The sequence below is a fragment of the Pyxicephalus adspersus genome, chromosome 5 (assembly GCF_032062135.1).
Source record: "Pyxicephalus adspersus chromosome 5, UCB_Pads_2.0, whole genome shotgun sequence".
Lineage (NCBI taxonomy): Eukaryota > Metazoa > Chordata > Amphibia > Anura > Pyxicephalidae > Pyxicephalus > Pyxicephalus adspersus.
In genome coordinates this window covers 102,621,258-102,645,785 of record NC_092862.1, presented here as the reverse complement: position 1 = coordinate 102,645,785, position 24,528 = coordinate 102,621,258, and the positions used below count along the sequence as shown (strand labels likewise).

The window sequence follows — 24,528 nt, the reverse complement described above, 5'->3', positions numbered from 1 at the left end:
TCTATCCTTCAAACTTTCACTCATTGTAGTACACAAAAGTGACACAGGAGTCAGTGGATGAAGCCACAACATGTGGCGGGATATCCAGGCATCCGACACTCCCAGCAGCAACCAACAGACTAGCAGAGGCTGCAGTGCACGATCTGAGCAGAGTTAGAAGACGGGCCACCAGAAAGAAAAATATTAGATCTCCTCTGGGGCAGGTCACATACTTTTTTTTTTTTTTTTTTTTTGTTTTTGCTATCCTAAGAGGGTTAATTTACTGACAGTTTAAAACCTTTGTAGCTGTAACTAACCTTAGCTGCACCAATGAAATCACTTTTCAGGTATACAGCTCTGCATAATATGTTGGCGCTATATAAATCCTGTTTAATAATATTAATAATAATAATAGTAATAACTACTGACTGTGATATTGTTTATTGCTCCTCAGTGTATGATGACCTTTTGAACTGTTATGAACCAGCTTCATAATACATATACATATTTAACAGATAGCCAAGTATTATGCAAGAATGGATATACATAAACAATGAGCTGGCCTCCTTTTAGTTTCATTTTGGCAATGAAACTTTCTCCACCCCAGCCACTTATATTTATGCATTGCATTGCCTCAAAAGGTTGCTAGATTCCCATTCTCTACAAGACTGATAACTATGCCTTCTACATTTACAGCTGCAAGTTGTTCAAAGTATTTTTTAATAAGTTGTTTAGTTTTCCTGAATGTATGCTTTCCTTTACTTGGGCAGTCTCCTGATAAAAAGAATCTGAAACTTGTTGTTTTGGTAAGTTATCTGATTTCATTACATTTTTATAGAGATTTAGATGGCAAATAGATAACAGAAACAGATATTTCCTCTTTATAATATACAGTATATACTCTGCCTCTGTATACTCTGTATATAGTATACAGAGGCCTGTAGGTAAATGTTTTTATTGGTTCTATTGTTATACCTTCAGCATTTAACATACTGCAGATTTTAGCTTAGAACAATCTTCAGTTCAGTTTTTAAAAAGTTAAGAAAATGTTGATTTTCATATTTCTGTACAAGTACATTGTAATGTGCGTTATTATTTAGAATTTACTCATTTTATACATCCATACAGTATACTGTACATATATTGTTTACACTAGCAGTTTCCTGTTTTTAGAAGCCTGAAATACAAGCGCCTGTGGCTTTAAACTTCCGTTTAGAACTATTCTGTTACTTGGCTTCCTGATGGTTTTTTCCTGTGATTTAATACATACACATAGCAACACCACCATACCTCTCCCCCCTACATAGGTCTTAACTTTCCTATAGACTTGTTGGATGGACCCATTGTACATAGAAGTGTTTATCTTTAAATTGTTCATCTATAAAATAAATGACAGCTTTTCTCAAGGTTCACCCAAATTGGGTAATGTGAGTGCCATTATCTAACTGACCATTTTCTATATTTGTGAAATTCTTTTGGAAAGGTCCATGCACTTGAGTTCCTGGGTCTTCATACTTGCTGTGCTCTGTCATCACAAAGAGATTTAATTATTCCAATTTAATTACGAACAATGCAGCAGAAGGACCTGGGACATGTAAAAGTGTGTGGGGGAGCTTCCAAAACTTTCCCATTTACAGCACAGGGCTGGGAAATACGGTAGGGATATCTGGGTTCAAAAGGATTGAAAACATCAAAAAAAGGGATTGGCATAGTTAACAAAACATCTGCCTATACTATAACCCAAAAATCACTTTTGTATATATACTGCTTATGCCTGTGGTTGGCTTAACATTTCAAGGGCCATAGCACCTTTTTTCAAGAAATTGTTCACAGAAGAACTAACTAATGATACAAGTTACATCATCGTCGTTGCAAGGAATTGTGTTCAGCTAGGAATGTTATGTTTATCTTGAGATTATATAGGGACAATTCCAAGCAACCGCCATCACATGTTTCAGTTTAATGTAAGATGGAAAATTCTAAATTCTACACTTTTTAAAAGCAACATTTGATACCAAGATGGCCGTGCTTAAGATTGGGTTGAAATATGCTTGGGTGTATTTAAAACCCACTGGTTCTTTGATGTAAGGTTTTTGAGGGCTAAAGCAATGTTCCATTTTAGATGTATCAAGGTGCCACAGTGATTGATGGGTAATGAGAATCGCTGATGTTTCTACATTGTTTGACATTGTTGATTTATTGTGATTTCACATCTTGCAGCAGAAGTGCTTTGTAGTTTTGAGCATTATGTCTCATATTGGCTATATAATGCCCACTGAGTGTCACTTGATGCTGTGGACTTATTTGTGACAGTACTGTACTGCCTTTCCATGTGGGCAGGATTGGACACAGCTACACAAACAAAGAATATTCAGTCAGGTCAATCACCAGCAATCACAGGGTCTCTTACTACATTTATTGACACAGCCCTTAGCCACTATATTAAGTAACTGTATTATGGCAAAAACGACCATAAAGCCCTCCGACCCAGCTAAAACCCTAAAGTAACCTCTGTGCCACACACAGTATATGGGTAGCTAGGGAAGCACTTTCTTATATGTTCAGACTAGCAGTAAAGAATAGTTCTACTGTCCACTGGCATCTTGTTTTTCGCAGGCGTTTGTATTGCTTTAGCACACTCACAAACTCAAAATTAAATCATATTAATATAAATAATTTGATATTTTTCTGACACAAAGAAACCGGTCAGATGAGTTTGATAGCTGAGATAATTTATGCACAAAATTAGAATTGAAAATGAGCAATTATTATATCAAGTCAATCGTTTACATTTCTTGAACTGCTAGTCCTAGTTCATCGTTTAAGGTGAACTCCAAACAAATGGCTAGTTAACCAGATGAAAAATGTGCGTTTAAACTGTCCTACCAGCCTAAAGATTTGTACTTCTATAGTTATGAAGTTTACACAGCTATGCAATACAGCACAGATCTTTCTGGTAAAGGACCTGATTTAATTCTTCTACAGCTGAAAGACACGTACAGGTCTTGTCCCTTTTTCAGTCTGGGACTGGACAATGAAAATAGAAGCTGCATACTGATGATGGTACATTCCCTCCTATTAGATTGTTCCTAACATTGCAACACAGTTGAACTGCTCTTTGAAGTTTATTCACTGCTTTTCCCTCCTGACATCTGGGCTTTGATACAAAGGGATTCTCAATTACTTACACTGCTCACATGTATTTAAATAGGCTTACTTGCTTGCACAGTTTTAGTTTTTATTTGAGATGCACAATGCATGCAGAACTTTGGGTTGTGGTGCGATGCACTATAGGTCAACTGGCAAGGTGTGTTGGGGTACAATTCAGAAAAGGATTTATTGTGTATGTGTGTATTCCATAGGTAAGCTTACCAGAATGTCATTTTATTTTGACTGGCACTCCTATGCATCTTGTCAGCAGACCTGCGTTGCTATATACTACTATACTCAGCGTCATATGTTTCAGTGCAAATTTAAATAAAAAGAAATGCATGGACCTTTCGCCAAGCCCTGCCATGCAGTACATGCAGTGCATATATATGTGGACGCATTGAGGTGGACCCAGCTTTGTTAAAAAGAGAATCGGAAACCTATTCAATAAACAAACCACCCCCAGCAATTCAAGCCTTTTGGAAATGCATTTGTAGTTTGTATTTAATGTTTCTCTTAATAATGGTTATTATTTTAGCTTTGCTTCTTTTATTAGGTGGTATCTTTACTGTACTTTGCCTATAAAATCCTGCAGTATCACCATGATGGATTTTAAGAATGTTATTTAAAACACTGAAATGATGATTTAAGGTTTGGTACATTATTTTAAATACTTTTTATTTATTTTCTAAATGTATGCTTCATTGATAAAGCTCATTAAAATCATACAAACAGGACGGATCATATGACCCAAAGAAACAAAAACAAAATGTCCAACAAAAAAGTATTTTCATCAACATGATGAACTGAGGAGATCGACACAGGATCAGACAGGGTAATGGAAGCAAGATCTAACTGTCAAAAAATAGAGATCTGCATTTTGGAATAAAAAATAGTCCATATGGGAGTATATTCTATAGACAAGAAAGCAAAAGTTGATGATGTTTGCTAGTGGCATGATGAATGTTCCATATATCACCCAAATGTCTGGACCGGACCTTGCCTGTCATCCGTGGAGAGATTGAGCAAAGATGTTAAAATCCACCTACCGTAGTACCAGGATGCCAGAGTCTGCCCTCTTGTTCATGCCAGAAATCCCTATGAGTACAGAGAATTCACCATTCTGGATCTGGAGTCAGTCGATGCCCTATGATATACCAGAAGATGGTTGTTCTCTTTTAGTTTGGGTACCTTTCCCACTCGAAAATGTGTCTCTTGTAGAAATGCGATTTGAGCTTTTCACCTATAACCACACAATAAACAGTTCTTTCCATAGAATTTATCACTCTTTAGTATACAGCGAAACAATGGTAACATTAAATATTGTAGATCAAACCAGCCTACACCTGAAGTAGTAAAAACAGAGAGGGGGCAAAAAGAAAAAGGAGGAATGGAAACAAAAAAACAGAGAACAGATACGCAAGGAAAACGAAGAGTATGAAGCTCATGATAAGATAAGGAAAAGAACTAGGAGGGAGTATTATTCCCAACAATAAGGTGGGGACAGTTTAATGTGGAATTATTGACCACAAAGGTAAATTAAAGGAGTTGTTGTAATGTAGAATACCATAATAATATACAGTACATAATATAGTAGAATAAACATGGATGGAGGATGAGAGAATCACAAGCCACATTGTATGGTATCAAGTTGCTCAAGAGGCAGAGATGGGGTCTAACAAATAGGCAAATTCAAATGGGCTCCAGTAGGGAGCTGGGAAAGGAACCAATAGTTTAGGTGGAACCATAGATGGGATGATATACAATATTATGCCTGAGATTACTAAACACGTAATAAGATCAGAATAAGTAATACTACAGGAGAGAGAACTTGAGTTAATTTGGCAGTTCAAAAGCTCCATGTCTCAGGTATTGAGACAAGCCTTGCATAAATTGGGAGGGTGCCCAGTGAGTAAGGAAAGTTGGTAAAGCTTGACTACTGACTACCTTACGATTGAGCTATCCATTAGGTCTTTGAGGAGTATGTGAACCACAAATACATCTGCAGATTATAATCTTTAGACAAAACTCAGAGATTGTGCGTGACCAATTTTGCCAAAATTGGGTGCTGTCATGTCTGAAAGCCAACACAGAAAAGGTAAGCGAGCCAACTGCTTGATACATGTAAATCCTAGGTATAAAAGAGGTTGAAGGTTGTGTCCTAGATGTAAGTACTATCATTTATATTCCTTTCCTCTTTACCTCTATTCATTTTGGATTTCAAGAATACTATTTATGTATTATCATTTGCACTGGGAAACCTATACTACCTATTCTTATATCCATATGATGCTATCTATATATATATATATCATTGGACTCTAATTTAATGCTGTATTGTCTGGTATAGTCCCAAGAGTTGGCGTTTATTATAAAAAAAATCCCCTGATGAAGCCCCTTGTGGGCGAAACGCATTGGGATTACAACACACTACAACATCTCTTCTTCCTAAATTTATCAATAGGTGGGACTCTCTAAATAACAAACAACCACTAAGTATTAGTTTTTATGTATGGGAATCATGTAACTACATTATTGTTGACCCTTTTAATCGATATCTTGAATTTAATAAAATGTATTTTTTATCTTAAATTAGTTAAGGTGTTGGTGCCTAAAAAGAGACTTCCTTCCTCTTTTCTTCATTTCTTCTCAAATGTTTGGACTATATTTGTTTATATAGTCAAGGTTCGGCACCACCCTTTCTCTATAGAGTTTAAACTATTATATATTCTTTGGGTGCACTACTTTGCGTTTTTCACTATTAAAGAGCAAAAACTGTAGTTTAAAGCCCATCGGTTCTCCCAGATGTTACAATGGGATGCAAAGTTCTCTGTGGAACACCCCTGGTCCTAAAGCATCATTGTGGCTCATTCTTCTAAGCAAAAGAGAAATAAGTAGAGGGTGCTTAAGCAAATTCTCGCAATTTCTGACAGAGATGGCTTCCAAGAAATGGGACAGTGCAGGCAGTTAAGAATCTATGTGCAAGAAATGTGATTTATTACTTTGTTTTTATATATCTCCCAGTCATCTAGACTTAATGACATCCCTGTATTCTGTATAGGGTAATAATTGACTTCTGATTTAGGGTGCTTAAGCTTTCTTGCGCATAACTTGAAAACGACCCATTCAAAGTCAAAACAATAGATCTAGCAGATTATGTTGGCATAGGAAGCTTTAACTGATCAGATATATAATTTGGACCTTTATCAAGAAGTGTGCAGTTGCATTTTGCATATTTCTGAGTTTGAGCCTTCCCTTTGACTTTCACAGTTGCATAGGCTGTAATAAATTGCTTACTGTGATTTTACTGCACTGGTGAGTTTATTGCAATGTGCTATAGAAATTGCAGGAATTAATATAGAGTCTTCCTCATTTCCACACTAGAAAATGTCGAATGTCATGGAGCTTTCACCTCCCGAACCTTACTATCCCAAAACACACACTCCTCCAGAAAAACAACAATCAGGGAATGTAAATATTTGCATTTCTCCTCTAAAAAGCCAGCCCACTGTTTGCATTAGGGCTTAAGGCTCTTCAGAACAGTACTGAGACTGACCTGCTGGACCCTTCTACCAGCCATGACATGCCTGTGTTAAGCAGAGAATCACAGAGACTCAATGAGGGCATTAGTGGGATGAATTAAGGATATGTAATAAAAATACAAAAGGTTTTTGATAAAAAATTATATTAGTAAGCTGATTAGTAACCTTTGCAATATTTGCAGAGTCCCAGCCAATATGAAACTTAATTTGACCATTATGAATATATACTTTTTACATTGAGATAAGCTTGCTGCTCATATACTTTTAAAGTGTACCTATACCCTAAACTTACATTTTTTAGTTTTGGATATTGTATAGTGAGAATAAAACCCCTTTAAAGTTGAAGTGCTATCAAAGGCTCTGTTAGAAAGATTTTCTCTTATTCTAGGGACAATTATTTACCAAACAGACTGTGGGAGAAACAAAAGCTGACCAGGTTCTAGACTTAAAAAAAATACTTATGTTCGTGTTGATGTTTGAGAATTTTTTCCCCTCCTATCTTGTGAAAAAGCTGGTCCTAGATACAGTGCACCTGATTTAATAAAGCTCTCCAAGGCTGGGGAGGATACACTTTCATCAGTAAAGCTTAGTAATCTAGCAAGCCTGGAACGGATTTCTCAAAAGTCATTTGCTATTTGTTAGCAAATTTTTTCAATCCTGGACCAGATCCATTCCAGGTTTGCCGGATCAACAGCTTCACTGATGAAAGTGCATCCTCTCCAGCCTTGGAGAGCTTTAATAAATCAGACCCAGTGAGCGAGGGGGCGCTTCTCCAGCAGAACCCTGGACAGTAAAGCCTAAAATTGCACTGTGATCAAATTAAACCTGACAACTTCTTGATTATGCGTTTCTATAGAGTAAAATTCTGTCCCATCTTCAAGAACAAATTTGTTGCAAACTTCAGGGAGGTCTTAAATCAATAGTAACCCTGACACTTAGCACCTTGATTTGTGTTGTATCACTAATTTGCTTGATAAATGTTTCCTACAATATTATCCCTGCAAACTAAATGTGACCAAGCCTAGAAATAGTTTGTCCATGTTAGTGATGTGAGTTTTGTATATTCTCTTTGTTAGTTGTTCCGCCATGGAGACAGAAGTCCGACTGAAACTTATCCTAAAGACATGTATAAAGAAGATTCTTGGCCTGATGGGTTTGGACAACTAACACAGGTAAGATCCAAAAAATGTTTTTTATTATTTTGTAAATACTTCTTGTGCACTAAATACTGGAGTTATGTACTAAAACTGCACCATTGTCTATACGCTTTAGCAAGTTTATGGTTAATCAACTTTTGACTGCCTATACAACCAAATTATTATTAATTATTATTATGATTATTATTAAACAGGATTTATATAGCGCCAACATATTACGCAGCGCTGTACATTAAATAGGGATTGAAAATGACAGACTAATACAGACAGTGATACAGGAGGAGAGGACCCTGCCCCGAAGAGCTTACAATCTAGTAGGTGGGGGAATTTCACACACAATAGGATGGGCGATATGTAGTGGTGGGAAGTAATGAGGGTTTAGCAGACAGAAGAAGATGGGTAGGCAAGTTTGAAAAAATGAGTTTTGAGCGCTCTTTTAAATAAGCAGAAAGTAGGAGCAAGCCGAATAGGGCGAGGGAGACCATTCCAGAGAGTTGGAGCAGCTCTAGAGAAGTCTTGTAACCGTGCGTGTGATGAGGTTATGAGTGAGGAAGTCAGTAGTAGGTCATTGGAGGAGCGGAGAGAGCGGCAGGGGGAGTATTTTTTAACCATGTCAGAGATGTAAGTGGGACAATAACTGTGTAGGGATTTGAAGGCAAAGCACAGGAGCTTAAATTTGATTCTAAGGTGAAATGGAAGCCAATGGAGAGAACTACAAAGAGATGCAGCAGAAGAGGAGCGGTGGGAAGGATGGATGAGTCTGGCTGCAGCATTCATGATAGATTGTAGAGGAGAGAGTCGGGTTAGTGGAATACCAGCGAGAAGGATGTTACAGTAGTCCAGGCGAGAGATGATAAGAGCGTGTACAAGGAGTTTGGTGGTCTCAGGGGACAGGTAGGGGCGGATTTTTGAGATGTTGAGTAGGTGAAAGTGACAGGACCTGGAAATGTTCTGAATATGGGGGGTAAATGAGAGTGCCGAGTCAAAGGTGACACCAAAACAGCGTGCCTGAGGAGAGGGCCGAATAACAGTGTTGTTAACAGTTAGATATATGTCAGGGGGGATTTGGAATTTGAGGGGGGGATGATGATGAGTTCTGTTTTATCCAGGTTGAGTTTCAGGAATCGGTCAGACATCCATGAGGAGATGGCTGACAGGCAGCATGAGACCTTATCCAGGACTGAGGGACACAGGTCAGGGGTGGACAGATAGATTTGAGTGTCATCAGCATACAGATGGTACTGTAAGCCAAAGGAGGATATAAGACTACCGAGAGAGGAGGTGTACAGAGAGAAGAGAACCGGTCCAAGGACTGACCCTTGGGGAACACCAACAGGGAGGAGAGTGGGTGAGGAGGAGTTACCATTGAAAGAAACTTGAAAGGAGCGGTCAGACAGATAGGAAGCAAACCAAGAGAGAGCAGTGTCACAGATACCAATGGAGTGCATGATTTGTATTAGAAGGGGGTGATCGACAGTGTCAAAAGCAGAGGAAAGATCAAGGAGAAGGAGCAGGGAAAAGTAGCCTTGAGACTTAGCTCTGATGAGGTCATTGGCCACTTTAGTAAGGGCTGTTTCAGTGGAGTGGGCAGCTCTAAAACCAGACTGGAGTTTGGAGACATATGGGAGAAGGGAGTTAGAGGGTAGGGAGGGGTCCAGTGAGGGTTTCTTTAGGATAGGGAGAATTATGGCATGTTTAAAAGCTGAGGGGTATTTACCAGTAGAAATGAATCAGGAAATTGCACCATTATGCTTGCAATTTAAAAAACACATATATACGGTAAGTAGCAATACGTTGTCCTAATATCTTTCATCCTGTTCTGTGTATTTCTGTGTATTGGCAGCATATTTGGAACACACTCTTGAAAGGACTTTACCTAGAATTACTATGTCATCTAGTGGTTATAGGGGATTACTGCAGTTAGAAACCTAATACTAGCTGTAAACTTCTCACATTTTACAAGAAGTTGATTAAATTTTAGCAAATTATGTAAGCATAGGAAATACGATTTTGTATTTTAATAAATTAGGTTATCTAAAAGAGGAACAGTTTGGAGCAATGCAGTTAGAGAAGTATGCGGATTTCTTTTAATACATGCTAGCCACTATAAAACAGAGATTTACACTCAGCCTTACACAGGAAGTCGGCACACCTAAAACAAACATACATGTCATTAAACACTTAAAAGTTGTATTGCTCATTTTTATTGCTTTATAGTAAAGTTCCCTGTATCTTGTGACAGTTCAGTTAGTGTAAATGAGGTGAATAGGGAAGACCTAGCCATATATTTTATTTTTTAAATTGAAAAGTACATTTTTTATATATTTTTACACTTACCAACCCATTTATTAGGTACACCTTGAAAGGACGAGAGTGGATCCCTTTTTTACCTCCAGAGGTGAGGCAGAACAGGAACACAAGGACACAAAGGTCATAGAATCATAAGGATAAAAGGAGCACAATAATTCAAATAAAACTGCAACAGGATGGGTACTGTATTGGTCAAATGGAAAGCTGTGCATTGCTTTGCCCTAAAAGACCAGAAAAATAATGAGAACTGTCTCCTGGGGCACCAACGGAAGATCCAGCACTGGAAAATAAAAGTGGTACAGCTTGTTTGCAGCTTGTTTGTTGCAGTGATGCAGGTTGTTGGTTTTGGCGAACCTATGAGGAGTAAATTTATGGTGGACACAGATTTAGTCCTAACACTTTTTACTCTGTCCAAAAAGGTTTTAAAACTTTTGCCTACATATATACTTTAAAGTCATCTGGAAAACAAAATTTGGCATCACCATTTCCTTTATTTTTAAATACACTATAGCAGCCTAAAACAATACTTTATGTGGCTGTTTTCTACCCAGTCTGATGATGTCACCAGCACTTCCTTCTCTTTCCCCAGTGGTGGTGGAGGCCAGGTCTTCTTCGGTGATTAACAGATATGTATTGGGTGCCTCTGTGTCCCAGCTACTGTAAGCTACTGGGCTCACAGGAAATGGACATAATGACATGGTATGGTTCTTTCTAGTCTAGTGTTCTAGAATATGCTGCCCCTAGTTCCAATTTTCTCTGTGTTTTTCCCAACATCAATTTTTTTTCTGCAGTGAATCTTGTCCTATTTTTTAAGTGATAAAAGTAAGTTTTAAATTTAGAATAAATCTTACATAGTGACCAGTCTTGGCTGGTTGCTTTATGTATTGACTGATGAGAGTTTACAATCCAGGGAATTATCAATAATTTTCTATAGCACAATAGTTCAGAAGAATAGCCTTTTGTATCCAACTTTCACAGCCACTATAAGAAGGACTATAGCTTTAACTTTTCTAATCTTTGTTAGTAAAGCAATGTCCCTTCTATTTAGCGCCTCATCTAGATTTGCTTTTCTCTCAAACAGCAAACATCTTAATTTCTTTGCTGCATTCACTTTGCCCAAGAAGATTATCTCTCACTATGTTTACTTTGTTTTATATTTTCAGACACCCAATCAGAAAGGATTACAAAGTCTTATTTTTATGTTAAGGAACAAGTCAGATTTTGCACTTTATTTAAAGATCATCAGCAGGCTTTTCATATTGCTCCCATTTTCAGACATCAGAGTGATATTGTTAGCAAATCTGAGGTTGGTAATATTCATTCAGGTACGTTAGTGACACAACTATGGACTTTGTACTGAGCTGCATAATATGATGGCGCTATATAAATACTATAATATATATAATATAATAAATAATAATTCAGGCAGCAGCATATGAAATAACTAACAGGCCTCAGTAAGGCTGCCAAGCTGACCCATCGCCTTTTGGGCTTTCTAAGCGACTGCTTTATATTTCATAAACACCAGTGAAGTCCTAATTTCAATTTCTGTAAAAAATAAAATGTAAAGTAAAAACATATCAGGTTGTGGGATTAGGATGTCAGTCAGGCCATTAGGCCAGGACAACAACAGCAGTTACTTATTTCTCTCAGCAAACATTTGCTTTAATGACATTAGCTGCTGATGCAGAATATGCTTATCTACACCAGGGTAAGATTATCTTAATTTCATCTAATTTGTTCTCTGTTTTTATGAACACTACAACCCAAGAACTATATTAACTTTTTCAAAGTGATAGCAGTACTTCAACAGATTTAAACAGCAGGAGATAAAAATAATGAAATATCATCACACTGACTGTTGTCATAAAAACATCTTTTGTATCTCCACAGATTGGAATGAACCAACATTATGAACTGGGAAAATACCTAAGGAAGAGATATTCTGGGTTTCTTAATGAAACATACAACAGGCAAGAGGTAAACACATATTCCAGCCTACTTCTTTTTTTGTAGATAACCATAGTTTTACGTTAAAGAAAGCTCAACTCTCAAGGCAGACTCCTTTTTTGTCTCCTGGTACTTTTAGGGCTTCCACCTATAACTGATCCTTATTTGCATCAATTTGACTGTGGCAGAGACAATATTCTATCAATAAAGCTCTTTAGGAACTAGATTAAAATGTATATTGAAGTCTGTATTGCTCTGTATTATATGTCTGTACTGTAGAGGCAGATGTAATGATGATAATAACATAAAATAATTGTTTCATAGGTTTTTGTGCGAAGTACAGATGTGGACCGTACATTAATGAGTGCCCAGGCTAATCTTGCTGGTTTGTTCCCACCTACTGGCGGGCAAGTCTGGGATCCTAGTATTAAATGGCAACCAATACCTGTTCATACCATTCCTCTGTCAAATGATAACGTAAGTAATCCTGTTTTTTTTTTTTTTCATTTTACATAATATTAAACATTTTTTTTTAGGAATTAGGAATCTGTTGGTTAGTTAGAACTAGATTAGAACGTTCTCTCTATAGCTGTAAAAAAGTGATTTCTTTTTTATATTAAATAGCATCTTGCCATTAAATGGAAAGGTTAGGATGACTCCCAAAACAGCTTTTTTTATTACCTGATAAAGAACTATAAATATATTTGACAGGGTTCTTTGAAGCTAAACAGGCTAAAGGGTGTAAACTGTCAGTATAGATTTGTTCCAAAGAGGGAAAAACTTACATTTTAAGCCAATGCTACAGCCAAAAGCTTGTCTATTTGACATTTAGTGGCAGCAGAGTTACAGAAAGAACCTTGATTTATTCAAACATAACATATCAATTTGTTATTAAAACTCTAGGAAGATAGAAAAGACACAAATGAATGCAGTTTTTTTATCATTATTAGATTATTAAAGATCATTTTTACATTCAAACAAATAAGAGAAAATAAATTATTGTACGGACAAGAAACATGCTGATAAGAGGAGAAAGAGTAACAAAGAGTTCATCACTGTGTAGCTCTCCTTTTTACAATCCAATAACCATTGATTCAATAGTCCAGTATGACCTGAGCTCAGAGGAAATGGCTTGAATGATGACATCTATTAGATTCAGGTTCAGGTTTTAGTAGAGCATGAACATATCATATCACATGTATCATAAAGAAAGATCCATCTCCCATCAAGCTAGGACAGTCTCATACTCCCAATCATTCTAAATAGAATCTTACTTTCAGCTACTTTACCTGATTTTTCTGTCTCCCCTGAAAAAGCCCTTTGGTGAAACATGGGTTTAAAGGACATGTAAGTTTATAAACTTTGTTCTCTGAAGACTGTTCTACAATTGTATTAAGATATTATTTGTTAGAATAATTTTTGTGCAACCAGGTTAATAAACATTTTCCTTATATACATTATTTGTCACAAAGTCCTCCTCTCTTTTATTTGTACTTACTTTTGAATATTTGCCTATACTGGAGGGCTGGCAAAGACTGGTTGAGAGGATAGAAGAAGCTTGATTTGTTAGTACTACAGAAAGAGAAAAAAAATACCCTTAAATGCTGTAAAAAGGTCTGATTTTATTATGTTTATTTCAGATGCTTTACATGTCTACGGAGGGATGTCCCCGCTATGCCCAACTTGTGAAGGAAACCTATAGTTCAGAAATATTTAATGAACTTAAAAAGCCTTATGTGGTAAGGTTATCTTTCTTTAAAAAAATAATAAAGGTACAACTTTCATCCAGGCTTGTGATTCCTTTAAATAGCCATGACAGCAGGATAAAGAGACAAATGCCACCCCAATTTCTATGGGAGGTCAAATGATGATTAATTCTTCTATAAGAAGATGGTATGGTTTTAGGCCCCCCTGAATCCCATTGGGATTCAATGAATAATAAAATCATCAAGCAACCTTTAGTGGTAAACCATTTTTAAAATGGCCTTACCTGAATCGGGGGGGGGGGGGGGGCTTTAAAAGTTCAGTCTTTCTTACTGTTGTATCCTGAGTAATAAAGTTTCAACACGTCTTGATCTTTCTTCTATTTAAGGTCAGTGTCAGTATTCTTTAGAACTATCAGAAATATTCTTTCTTTCTAATACAACCTTACAAGCTGACTAAAATAAACTACATAATAAATTACTGCCATAATTTTAAGTAGAGACTGTCACACTTGAAATAACTTCAACCAACCTATCCTTAACCTACATACAAAAATTACCTGGTAATCCCTTAACACAGGCATGGGCATTGTGGCCCCTGACTGAAAAAGTTTGCCCACCCCTGCCTTAACACCTTAACCTTTAAATTAACCAAAAAATTCAACCATAAGGGAAAAGTATTGTGTACATCAATGAGCATGTAATACGTAATTGGATAAACCACTGCATGACAGACATAAATCTCATATGAACATGTATTGCTATTGTTTTGGGCACAGGACTTTCTGAAAACTTTACAAAACGGTACTGGCTACTCATCTGATGAATTAATTGGCTTGAAAGGACACTACAGCTGGTGGACAATCTACGACGCACTACTTTGTGAGGTATTAAGTACATTGTGCTTTAACACACTAACTAATAAAAGTCATGAACATTAAATTTATAAAGAGCACTTGTTAGCCATTATTTATGATTAGGCTCAGGTCACAAAGCACACACCAAGATAAGAATATTTTTTTAAGGTTAGCTATTTAAACCAAACAGGAGTTGAATCTACCTGGTGTTGGTAATCATTGTAAAAGGGAGAGATTATACAATCCATTAGCACTAAATGTCCAGAGGCTGCCTTGTCTACATTACCACAAATTTATGATCTTGGTTAGGAATTACATTGTATTTGCCTGAGTGTTTGTAGAATATTAAAGCGTACCTAAACTCAGAAATTTCAAAAGATAAACCTTTTATGGTATGTCAAAATTCAGTTTATTTTTTTAAGTACAACACCCTTTAAAAAAGAAAGGGTGCAGCACCCCCCTCTAATTAAATGGGAGTGCAAAGCCTCCCGGGATACCTACATCACACATCCCGGGAGGCTCTTGGGTGCTCCTTCTGCGCATGCCCGAGCATCTCAGGGATGCCCAAAAGGAGCCTTTTTGTGCAAAGAGAAAAATTTGCAGACCTCACGCATGTGCAGTGAGATCAGACGTAGGACGAAGAACCAGAAAGATGAAGAAAAGATGGCAAGGACCCTAACACAGATGCCAGGACAACGCGGGACGCGATGCAAGACACCTCTAGATGGATCGGACTGCCCTACAGAATTGAAGGTAAATATATTTTATTTTTTTTTAGGCACTTTTTAGTTCCTCTTTAAGTTTACTTGTCTTGTTTTTGATGATTCTGCCACATTGCAGCCTTTGTGGAATATTATATATTTAAAAAATAAGTACATATTATATCAGTAGACCTTTTCCTCTACTGATTATACAAATAGATTGGCTGCTTTCTTTTTTGTACTTTACTTTAAAACATCCTAAAATATTTATTTCAGAAAATTCACAAATACCCCCTGCCTGACTGGGCAACTGATACTGTGATGGAAAAACTTCTTTATCTGTCAGAAATAGCCATGGATACTTACTTTGGCATATACAACCAACAAGAAAAATCTAAACTGGCGGGAGGTAAATAAATCTGTAAATTCTATACACAGTTACTAACTTGACTTACAGGGCAAAGGATAAAGCTGGTATTTTTGGTTAATGAAAACTGTTACTAAATATTATGTAGGCTGGTATTCTGTGTGCCAGTTCCCTGGTTGTCTTTGGCTTCAGCACCGACCAAAACACTGACCAAAAAAAAGAAACCCTAATTCTGTGTCAAGACTTAGAGTCCATGTATAAGGTAATGGTATGATGGTGGTAAGGCTACAATAAAATAGGCTTCTGACACAAGTAGAGGATATTTACCATTACTGAAGAAACAAAATTTAGAAGAAGATCCCCTGGTGGATCCATGAATGTCAGAAGATGACGACTACAATGGAAGTGAAGAAAGGAGAGCGCAGCGGGGTGCCGCTTGTTCTCCCCCTCGTTCATTTATCTTTCAGCCATTTGTCTTTGGAAACAACCATGAAAGATCTAGCATCTGTACGTAGCCTTAGACTGTTGTCCTCGTTGGATGATTTTCTTTTACCTTTTGCCATATCAATATTCACCTCAAATGAGGACACAGACTGCAATATAAACCTGACAAAGAGTCCTATTCCTCTCTCCTATTCCTCACTTTATTCAAAAAAATTTTGCTTTATTGCCTTAAGATACACCTTATATTTTTTACAATAACCCCACTTCTACATAACGAACTATAAATATTTTTTTTAAAAACTACAAATGTTTTGGGGGAACAAAAATTGTTCCTGGTCTGCTCTTTAAAAAACTAAACTATCAACCAACTTATAGTGGAGGGGGTGAGAACAGTCTAAATACTTTTGTCTGTCAGGTAATGTAGTGTATATTTTAGGGATGGTTAAATCAATTCTTTAGGAAATTAGACAAATCTTCTAACTATTCCTACTATATACTAAACTAGAAATGTTTTTAAACTTTTGTTTTGTTTTTAGATACATTTTAGATATTTGTATCACTGCATTACTTACACTAGATTTGACAAGAAGTTATGCATTTTGTTTGTAAATGATCCAATGCATTTATATACGTATCACTAAAAAATGAATGTGGTTTAGTTGAAAACTGCCCACTCACAGTGACTTTTTTCAATTAACTGAAATTATTATGTTTTGTTTTCAGGTGTTCTTGTGAAAGCCATTATAGAAAACATTACACAAGCTCTTACACCATTAAGCAAACAAAAGCTGATAATGTACTCTGCAGTATGTATTTGGTTTTCATATATATGGTTTTCTTCATTGATTTTAAAACATTCTCCAATATAAGGAAATACAACACAATAGAAATAGACCTTTAAGTTTGGTTTAAAAGTTGGTTATAGAGATTGTTAATGAAACCCATAAATAAAACAGGTGCCACTTCAAAGGTATTGGCACTGACTACATACCTTACTATGATCTTGGGAACACTTGTAACTAGTTGTCACAGTTGTCAAAGTCTTGTCACAGCAGCTCTGTACCAGATGTTTGTACTGGCTACACATTTTACTGATTTTCTAATTTTTCCCAAAATTTTGCAGCAAGATACAAATCTATGTCACAACAGCAGATATTTGTAGCCGCTACAGATTTCTGTACATATTGGGCCTGATTTAATAATAATTTGATTTCTCTAATTTGAAGACTGGAGAGCATACACTTTCTTCAGTGAAACTGGGGGATCAAGCAAACCTGGAACAGACTTCTAGTAAGGTAATGTGCTATTTGTTAGCAAATGTTTTCAATCCTGGTCCAGATCTATTACTGGTTTGCTGTATCACCCAGTTCACTGATGAAATGTATCCTCTCCAGCCTTTGAGAGAACTTTATTAAATCAGGCCCAGTGTCCCTGAGCAAAACGTATTGCTTGCTTTAGTTTTTCTGTATGCAGTTACAACCTACTGTAGTGCCACTGCCATAGACAACAAGTGTTAAAACTAAATACTCTGTAACTAGCATTAAACCTTTGATTCATCCTTTTATTTTGATTTACCGTATATACCCAAGTATAAGCCAACTTTTTCAGCAGCCAAAATGTGTCGCCCCCCCGGCATCCTGCTGGTCCCCGCAGCTCCTCCGGACATGTATTCATTCTTCTGTCTTCAGCGGCTAAATGCAGAGACGATCCCTGGGGTTTCCCGGTGATGTTGGTGCATGCGTCAGTGCCGGCGGGAGGAATTGCAGGTAATTCAAATAAATTTGTATGGGATTCAATACAAAATAGCTGTAATGAGTTCAATACAAAGAAATCTTTGTATATTATATATATATTATACATGCTACTGAACAGTTACATTACATGTTTAACTATTTTTTAACAGATTTTTGTGTTTTTTTATTTAAAGTTTATAATAAAGTATATTAAATATTGGACATATTTCAGTGAGTTATGCCTTAGAATTATAGGCCTACAATCTAAAATAAATTTCCTTGCAAAAAAAAAAAACTTTTTGCGTGGAAATACGGAGAGAATTAGAACGCTAGTGGGGCTACAGTGGCTGAATGCAGTACCTCTTTGTACCGATTTCAGCCACTTTTTCGGACAGAATCATATTTATTTTGAATATTGAAACTTGCCAGTAGCTGCAGCATTTTCCCACCCTCGGGTCAATCAGTTTTTCTTGTTTTACAAGGTAAAAATAGGTACCTCGGCTTATACTCGAATCGACTTATGCTCAAGTATATACGGTAAATAGATCTGGAAGAGGTAAAATCTTAGCTTTTTATTTTTTTGTTTACATTCATAGTCTTTAAATACCATCTTTTTTATTTTTCTGATTACCCCTATTAGTCACATGTTTACCTGTCCAGCTTTCTTTCCTCTGTCTTGTGCAATCTGTCCAGCACCACATTACCTTTTTTATCTAAAGCTTCACTGTCAGGTCCTTCTGTGTATGAACAATTTGTGTGTATGTGTATTGCAATTTATTCTAATTGGGAGATCACACTACATGTATTAGTAGTAAATCTAATTCAGTTCTTTGCACAGTTTTCCTTGATACATTTGTAATTGCTTTCTAAATGCTGATTTCAGCCTTTGCTTATTAGGGTACTTAAAAATTATTATTAAAATTATTATTAAATTATAAATTATTAAAATTATTAAATTAGCTTAAATATATAAAGTCCAATATATATCTTTGTAAAAATAAGTTAAGACTAAATCTGAATTGTAATATTTAGTAAAGCCTGAATATCTCTTGCAGCATGATACAACTATAGGTGCTCTGCACTCAGCCCTAAATATCTCCAGTGGAAGGTTCCCCCCTTATGCATCTTGTCATTTCTTTGAGATTTACCAGGTTGACAATAAGTAAGTATCAAAACAATTGATTACTTCATAATTACAGTTTTCTTTTTTTAAGCTGCTTTATTTTATAAAGAAAATGTGTCTTTAGTATGTATACAATAGTTTTTAAAGGTAAATTACTTTAGGAAATCACATAATTTAAGTCCAATAGTCCGACGGTCCGACAGCTTCCTGTGGGTGGTTTTACTGGATCAAGGTAGCAAACAATTGTATACTGTCACACCTTTGAAACTGACTGGCCACAAAATCTTAAGTATATGTGTCATTATATTAATACACATTGTGGTGACATCTGGTTATTATAATGAATATGTTGCTGACCTACTAACTGTTGAAAGCAAGTCACATCACTGGTGATGGAAATGCATGAGGGAACTCAAGAACAGAAACTTTTTGTGATACAAAGAAATGTTTGTATCTATTGATGTATAAAAATGTTTTTGCTTTTAATATGTTGTTAATATAAATATTATTAAAATATGTGATTTCCTTAAGTAAGCTAATTTATCCATGGTACCGAAAAAATTCAATTTTTTAAATTGAAGTGGTATAATTGCTGTTGGAAAGGATGTGGTACCTGGGTTGTGTTTTTCACTTACTCAGTGTAAAATTGTGGAAAGTTTTTATAGCAAAAAGATGGTGAAGCCAGTACACTCCAAAATCACTTAATACCTATTAGCCATAACCTGGAGGTCACATTTATAATGTAATCACAATTGATTAGCTATTACTATAGACCAAGAAGTCTATGCATCAAACGCTTGTACCACTTTCCTAGGTAATCCCTATTAATGTAAGATAGGCCAGGAGAGAGAATTTCTTTCTAATGTACCTAATTTTTACAAATGATTGCAGACTGTGGTATTGCTGAGAAGGCTGTTCCCCACCAGGACTGACACCATTCATCACATACCTTAGTAAACAGTCAAACCAGTATGCACAATCTAACCATCTGGTAGGAATGTCTCATAGGCAATTTTCCCCTAAAATGTGATCTACTCACTTCTTTTTTCCTGAAAACAAAAATCCTAGTGCTCAGCAAAAACTGAGGGTTCAAAAACACCACACAAAAAAACATGCGCTGGGGGTGCTTTATGGTCCCTCCTCGAGGTCGAGGAAAGGCTACTCATTCCCTGACCCCCCCCCTCCGGGGCATAATGCTCCTGACAAGGGCAAGGTACTAAGCCCACCCGGCCAAAATCAAATGGGCCATACTAAGCCTGCCTAGCCATAACCAGGCAGGTCCCCTTTTCTGCGGGGTGACAAAAGCCTGCCCACCAGGTGCCTAGGCTGGGAGCTCACGACCAAAAGATCAGTGAGCCCTCTTGACGTCAGGGTCGGGCTCCCCAGGAAACCAGCACCCTCCATCAAAAAACTGCAACACCATAAAATAAACCAGTGAAACTATGTGAAAACACATAGATGCATAAAATGGAATACCTTCAAGTTTGGTAGTCATTAGTTCACAGTTTCAAGTAACAAAACCTGAGGCAGTGCTGTGTACATCAAACTCTTTACATCCTCTTAAGCTACGTACACACGTCAAATTTTTCTCGCCGGATAATCGGCTCAGGGCGGATATTGGGCGAGAATCTGGCGTGTGTACAGCGCGGGTTGTTCATCGTCCATGGATCCGCCCTGGTGGAGCCAGGGACCATGAACAACGAGCGATCCTAATGCAAGGAAAGGGGATAGTGTGCAGCAGGGTGCCGCTCTGTTGTTCTCCCCCTCCCCTCTCCATAGAGCAGAACGGTGTTGTATGTACAGCACTCGTTCATGCATCATGCAGTTCTTATCATTGGAAAGGGTCATAAAAGATCCTTTCCAACGACAAGAGTTGCACGTGTGTACGAAGCTTTAAGAAGGAGCAAATGAGCTGATATCTGAAGCTCAGTGGAGCAATTAAATTCATAGCAGAGGCGCTTAAGTCTTTCTTTTGGGTAACACAATTTCCACTAAAGGCCATTGGTCCTAATAATTTATTTTTAAATTATTTAAAAAATAATATAAACCAACACTGATTAAAAACATAGAAAATTTAACAATTTTTACAAAACATTGCTAAAAAAAAAACCTTTACATTTACAAAATAAAAAAACCTTTACAAAAAACAACAAATGTTAAAATTGCTTTGGTCTAAAGTGGTATAAAAGTACGTTATCTGAAATGGTTGTGACTGCATGTCAGAAATGAGACAAAATTCGACTTTTTCTATTTTAACCAATATTTAATACTTCTGATAATAGGAGCTATACAGTCGAGATGTATTTTAGAAATGATTCATCCGTTGAGCCTTACCCAATTACTTTAAAAGGATGTTCCCAATCATGTCCTTTGGAGAAGTTTATTGAGCTGACATCCTCAGTCATTGTACAAGATTGGAGGAAAGAATGTGGATTTAAAGCTGATGACAGCTCCGGTATGTTTAATATTTTAATAATATTCATATAATTTATATTTAGAAAATATATCTTTATATATTTTGCTGACAATTGTTAGAAATGGGTTAGATAAGCTACAAAAGGTCTTCAGTGCTACATGGATGAGTCCAGTTACATCCAACAAGCAGTAAATCCTTTACAATTTTATCAGAATTTGACTTTGATATCTTTTATTAGGTTCCAAATTAAATGTCTTCTTCTCTTTTGATTTTACCAAAATGGTAATAATTTCAGAAAAATGCATCAAACTGTTGGGCAAAATAAATAAATAGAAAACATTTGTAAGACAGAATTGTGTATGTCTTTCAGCAAAGCATGTTTGCTGAATCGAACAAGCACCTAGGATGCAGTCAGTAAACACAACTTAGCCAATGTGCACTGCCAGCCATGTTTAAAGTTGAACTTAAAAATACACAGCTAAAATACATATATGTAAGCCGATTTACCTGCTGAATGATGTATGGGTCTGTTCACATATTTTTGTCATTCAGACAGCCCTGGCAGACAGCTTATCCTGGCTAGTAACCTCAAATTTGTCCACTACAGTTAAATAATGCAGCCAGGTCACCTGCCAGGGTCCAGCCTTAGGACTAGACAATAAAGAAATGTTATAAGGATGAGTAGGTTTGCTTGCTTTGCACTCTTCTCCTTTCAGCAAGCTGCCAGTGTCAGACAACAGGAGAGTAGCAGAAGTAGCTCTTGATTGGCTCATTGTTGTCCCTCCTTTTCCTAGCCTTAGGCCTTCTGTGCACACGAACACAGTATAGAACTTATTATAAAATTATATCACATATTATACAGGTAGTCCCCCGGCGGGGGGGATAACTCTTTAATGACCAAGACAAACTCTGCAGTTGTTTCTTTTTGCATATCAAAGCACAGCTTGCTCCAGAAGTCTAGGCTCCATAAAGTTTTTTTTTTTTGCTTTGTTTGTGATTAACTCACAGTGAAGATTTTATACAGTAACTGACACCATGCTGTTGAATAATATGTTGCAACAAACATCTGTCCTAATTGCATTTAATACATGATTTACCTGTTCCAAATGACATACAAGTTCAACGTAAGAACAAACCTACAGTCCCTATCTCGTATGTAACCCGGGGACTACCTGTATAGGCAATCATCAATGCCCAAAAAAACAAAGAGCAGGGAAAACACAGCTCAGTTATAGGCATCCTTTCTACACAACTACAATGAAAACTATAGCTTGGGTTAAACATGCACCAAATGAAAATTAGATGCAGAAAAGTCCTTTTGCACATGCTCAAACCTGGATATTTTAAATTAAGCATATTTCAATTGTGTGAATAAAAGTTACATTCAGAATACCACATACAAATAAAATAATTATTAGATCCAGAATTATAGACAGTTAACATGCCAATTGCAGGCAGCTTATCCCCTAAATGAGCAATAGCGAGGCTCAGAAGGTTAGAGACAATCAGGTCAACACCAGCATTTAGAGTAAAAGGTCAAGATTCCCACTTTAACTTGATAAGTGGACCTGCTGATATTTTCAAAATGTGGTATGTGTGACCACTGCTGCTCTATTTTTAATACATTCTTAGAATTCCACAGGGTTGTGCCAGGTAGCCTTTAATGTAATGATCAGTGTTAACGGCTGGATTGCACTGACCCTTGATGAACAATGAGAGGTGAATGTGCTTAAAAGAGTCCTTTTTATTTTGAATTTAAAAGCTATGGGTAGCTTTAAATTCAAACTGAACTGAAGCATAGAAAATAACATACGATCCCAGAATAACCATCAGGAAGCACTGTGAATCTGAAACTGCAGCTAATAAAACTTTTTTACTTTCTCAGAATAGGAAAATCAGTTCAGGTATCTGAATAAACTATAGTATTTTATTAAAATAGCTATTTTGTATATTGCTTGATTGCAAAATGTTGTATAATGTTTATTTCATTATTTTTATTCCAGGCAAGATATCCGGATTGACTATTGCCGTGGTTCTCCTGAGTATCATTTTATTTTGTCTTGTGACTATGTTAATTTTCTGTAGGAAACGGTTGCTGGGTGGGAGTTATGATGCAGTATGATAAAATCACTAAGGAAAATCTCAGCATTATACCAGAAATGATGTTATTTTAAAATTACCAAGCATTAAAACATTAAGACAGGGATATTACTGGCCTTCACATAGTGGACACCATCACATGCTTTGTATGTTTGCTAATGATTGTATCCTCTTCCTAATTCTCACAAGAGATGGAATTCCATGCTTCAAGTCTACCACCCATGCATGTATATCGAATCGCTATCGGGTAGCTATAAATATTCTCTGGGTCTTATGTCATGCTCCCTAATGCCTATACTACTTAACCTGATTTTTGGCAGTAAATATGTTGTACTCTACACCAATTGTTATGTTTTTTTCTTCTTAATATGTTGTTAACTTGAATCTCTTTTGATACACTGTTTATAATGGTCAATAAAAATGTATTGTAAATGAAAAAGAAGAGGACAGACTTATTAACATTAATATTCAAAGTGATCACAGTGCTTTGCTAATTGTGTGACAAATAGTCACTGAAATATATTGTATGATTTGCACAAAATGATAACACAGATGTGCATGTTCATATTTCTCTAAAAAAATGTTTATTACAAACTTTTCTATTGTACGTTTTATATGTTTATATTCTTTGTTGATAAAATGTTGTATTGTATGTGTATATATATATATATATATATTTTTTTTTTTTTAATTATTATTTATTTACTCTTTCAAACCAGTATAATGTATATATAGTTTAAAACAAAACCACTTCATATCACCTTTACACCACAGGTTCTACTCATCACAGCCAGCAAAAGAAATAATGTTTATGATGCAGACAAAAAGCACGGTCTATACAGGGCCAGTTAGTGTTTATAGCCTACCTTCAGTGTTTTCTGCAGCTTGTGCAGGCACTGGGTACTGCTTTAGACACCATGGCCATGTTCCTCACATACATGTTGAACAGCTGGCACATGTATGAGATTAGGGGCATGGGTGGCAATGTATCCATAG

At 36.4% G+C, this 24,528-nt stretch overlaps 1 protein-coding gene across 3 annotated transcripts; it reads left to right on the top strand.

Moving 5' to 3' along the window:
- Positions 1 to 561: 561 nt before the first annotated feature.
- LOC140331353 (prostatic acid phosphatase-like) lies at positions 562 to 23,974 on the top strand. Of its 3 annotated transcripts, XM_072412318.1 has the most exons (13): positions 759 to 785; positions 7,748 to 7,843; positions 7,944 to 7,987; positions 9,556 to 9,607; positions 12,032 to 12,118; positions 12,413 to 12,565; positions 13,729 to 13,827; positions 14,571 to 14,678; positions 15,626 to 15,758; positions 16,884 to 16,966; positions 18,949 to 19,055; positions 21,299 to 21,471; positions 23,436 to 23,974. In XM_072412318.1, coding segments are annotated over exons 3-13 (1,116 nt in total). In that variant the 5' UTR covers positions 759 to 785; positions 7,748 to 7,843; positions 7,944 to 7,985; the 3' UTR covers positions 23,555 to 23,974. The 3 variants fall into 3 exon arrangements, with proteins under 3 accessions (XP_072268416.1, XP_072268419.1, XP_072268418.1); XM_072412315.1 differs by lacking the exons at positions 7,944 to 7,987; positions 9,556 to 9,607 and having other exon boundaries at positions 562 to 785; XM_072412317.1 differs by lacking the exons at positions 759 to 785; positions 7,944 to 7,987; positions 9,556 to 9,607 and adding an exon at positions 10,181 to 10,434.
- The last annotated feature ends 554 nt before the right edge of the window (positions 23,975 to 24,528 follow it).

What these genes read in the sequence shown, in the direction of transcription:
- LOC140331353 (XM_072412315.1), top strand. Translation starts at nt 657, where the DNA reads ATGCCTTCTACATTTACAGCTGCAAGTTGTTCAAAGTATTTTTTAATA. An exon ending in TTCCTCTGTCAAATGATAAC is followed by an intron (nt 12,566 to 13,728) that starts GTAAGTAATCCT and finishes TGTTTATTTCAG; the next exon opens with ATGCTTTACATGTCTACGGA. An exon ending in ACGACGCACTACTTTGTGAG is followed by an intron (nt 14,679 to 15,625) that starts GTATTAAGTACA and finishes TATTTATTTCAG; the next exon opens with AAAATTCACAAATACCCCCT.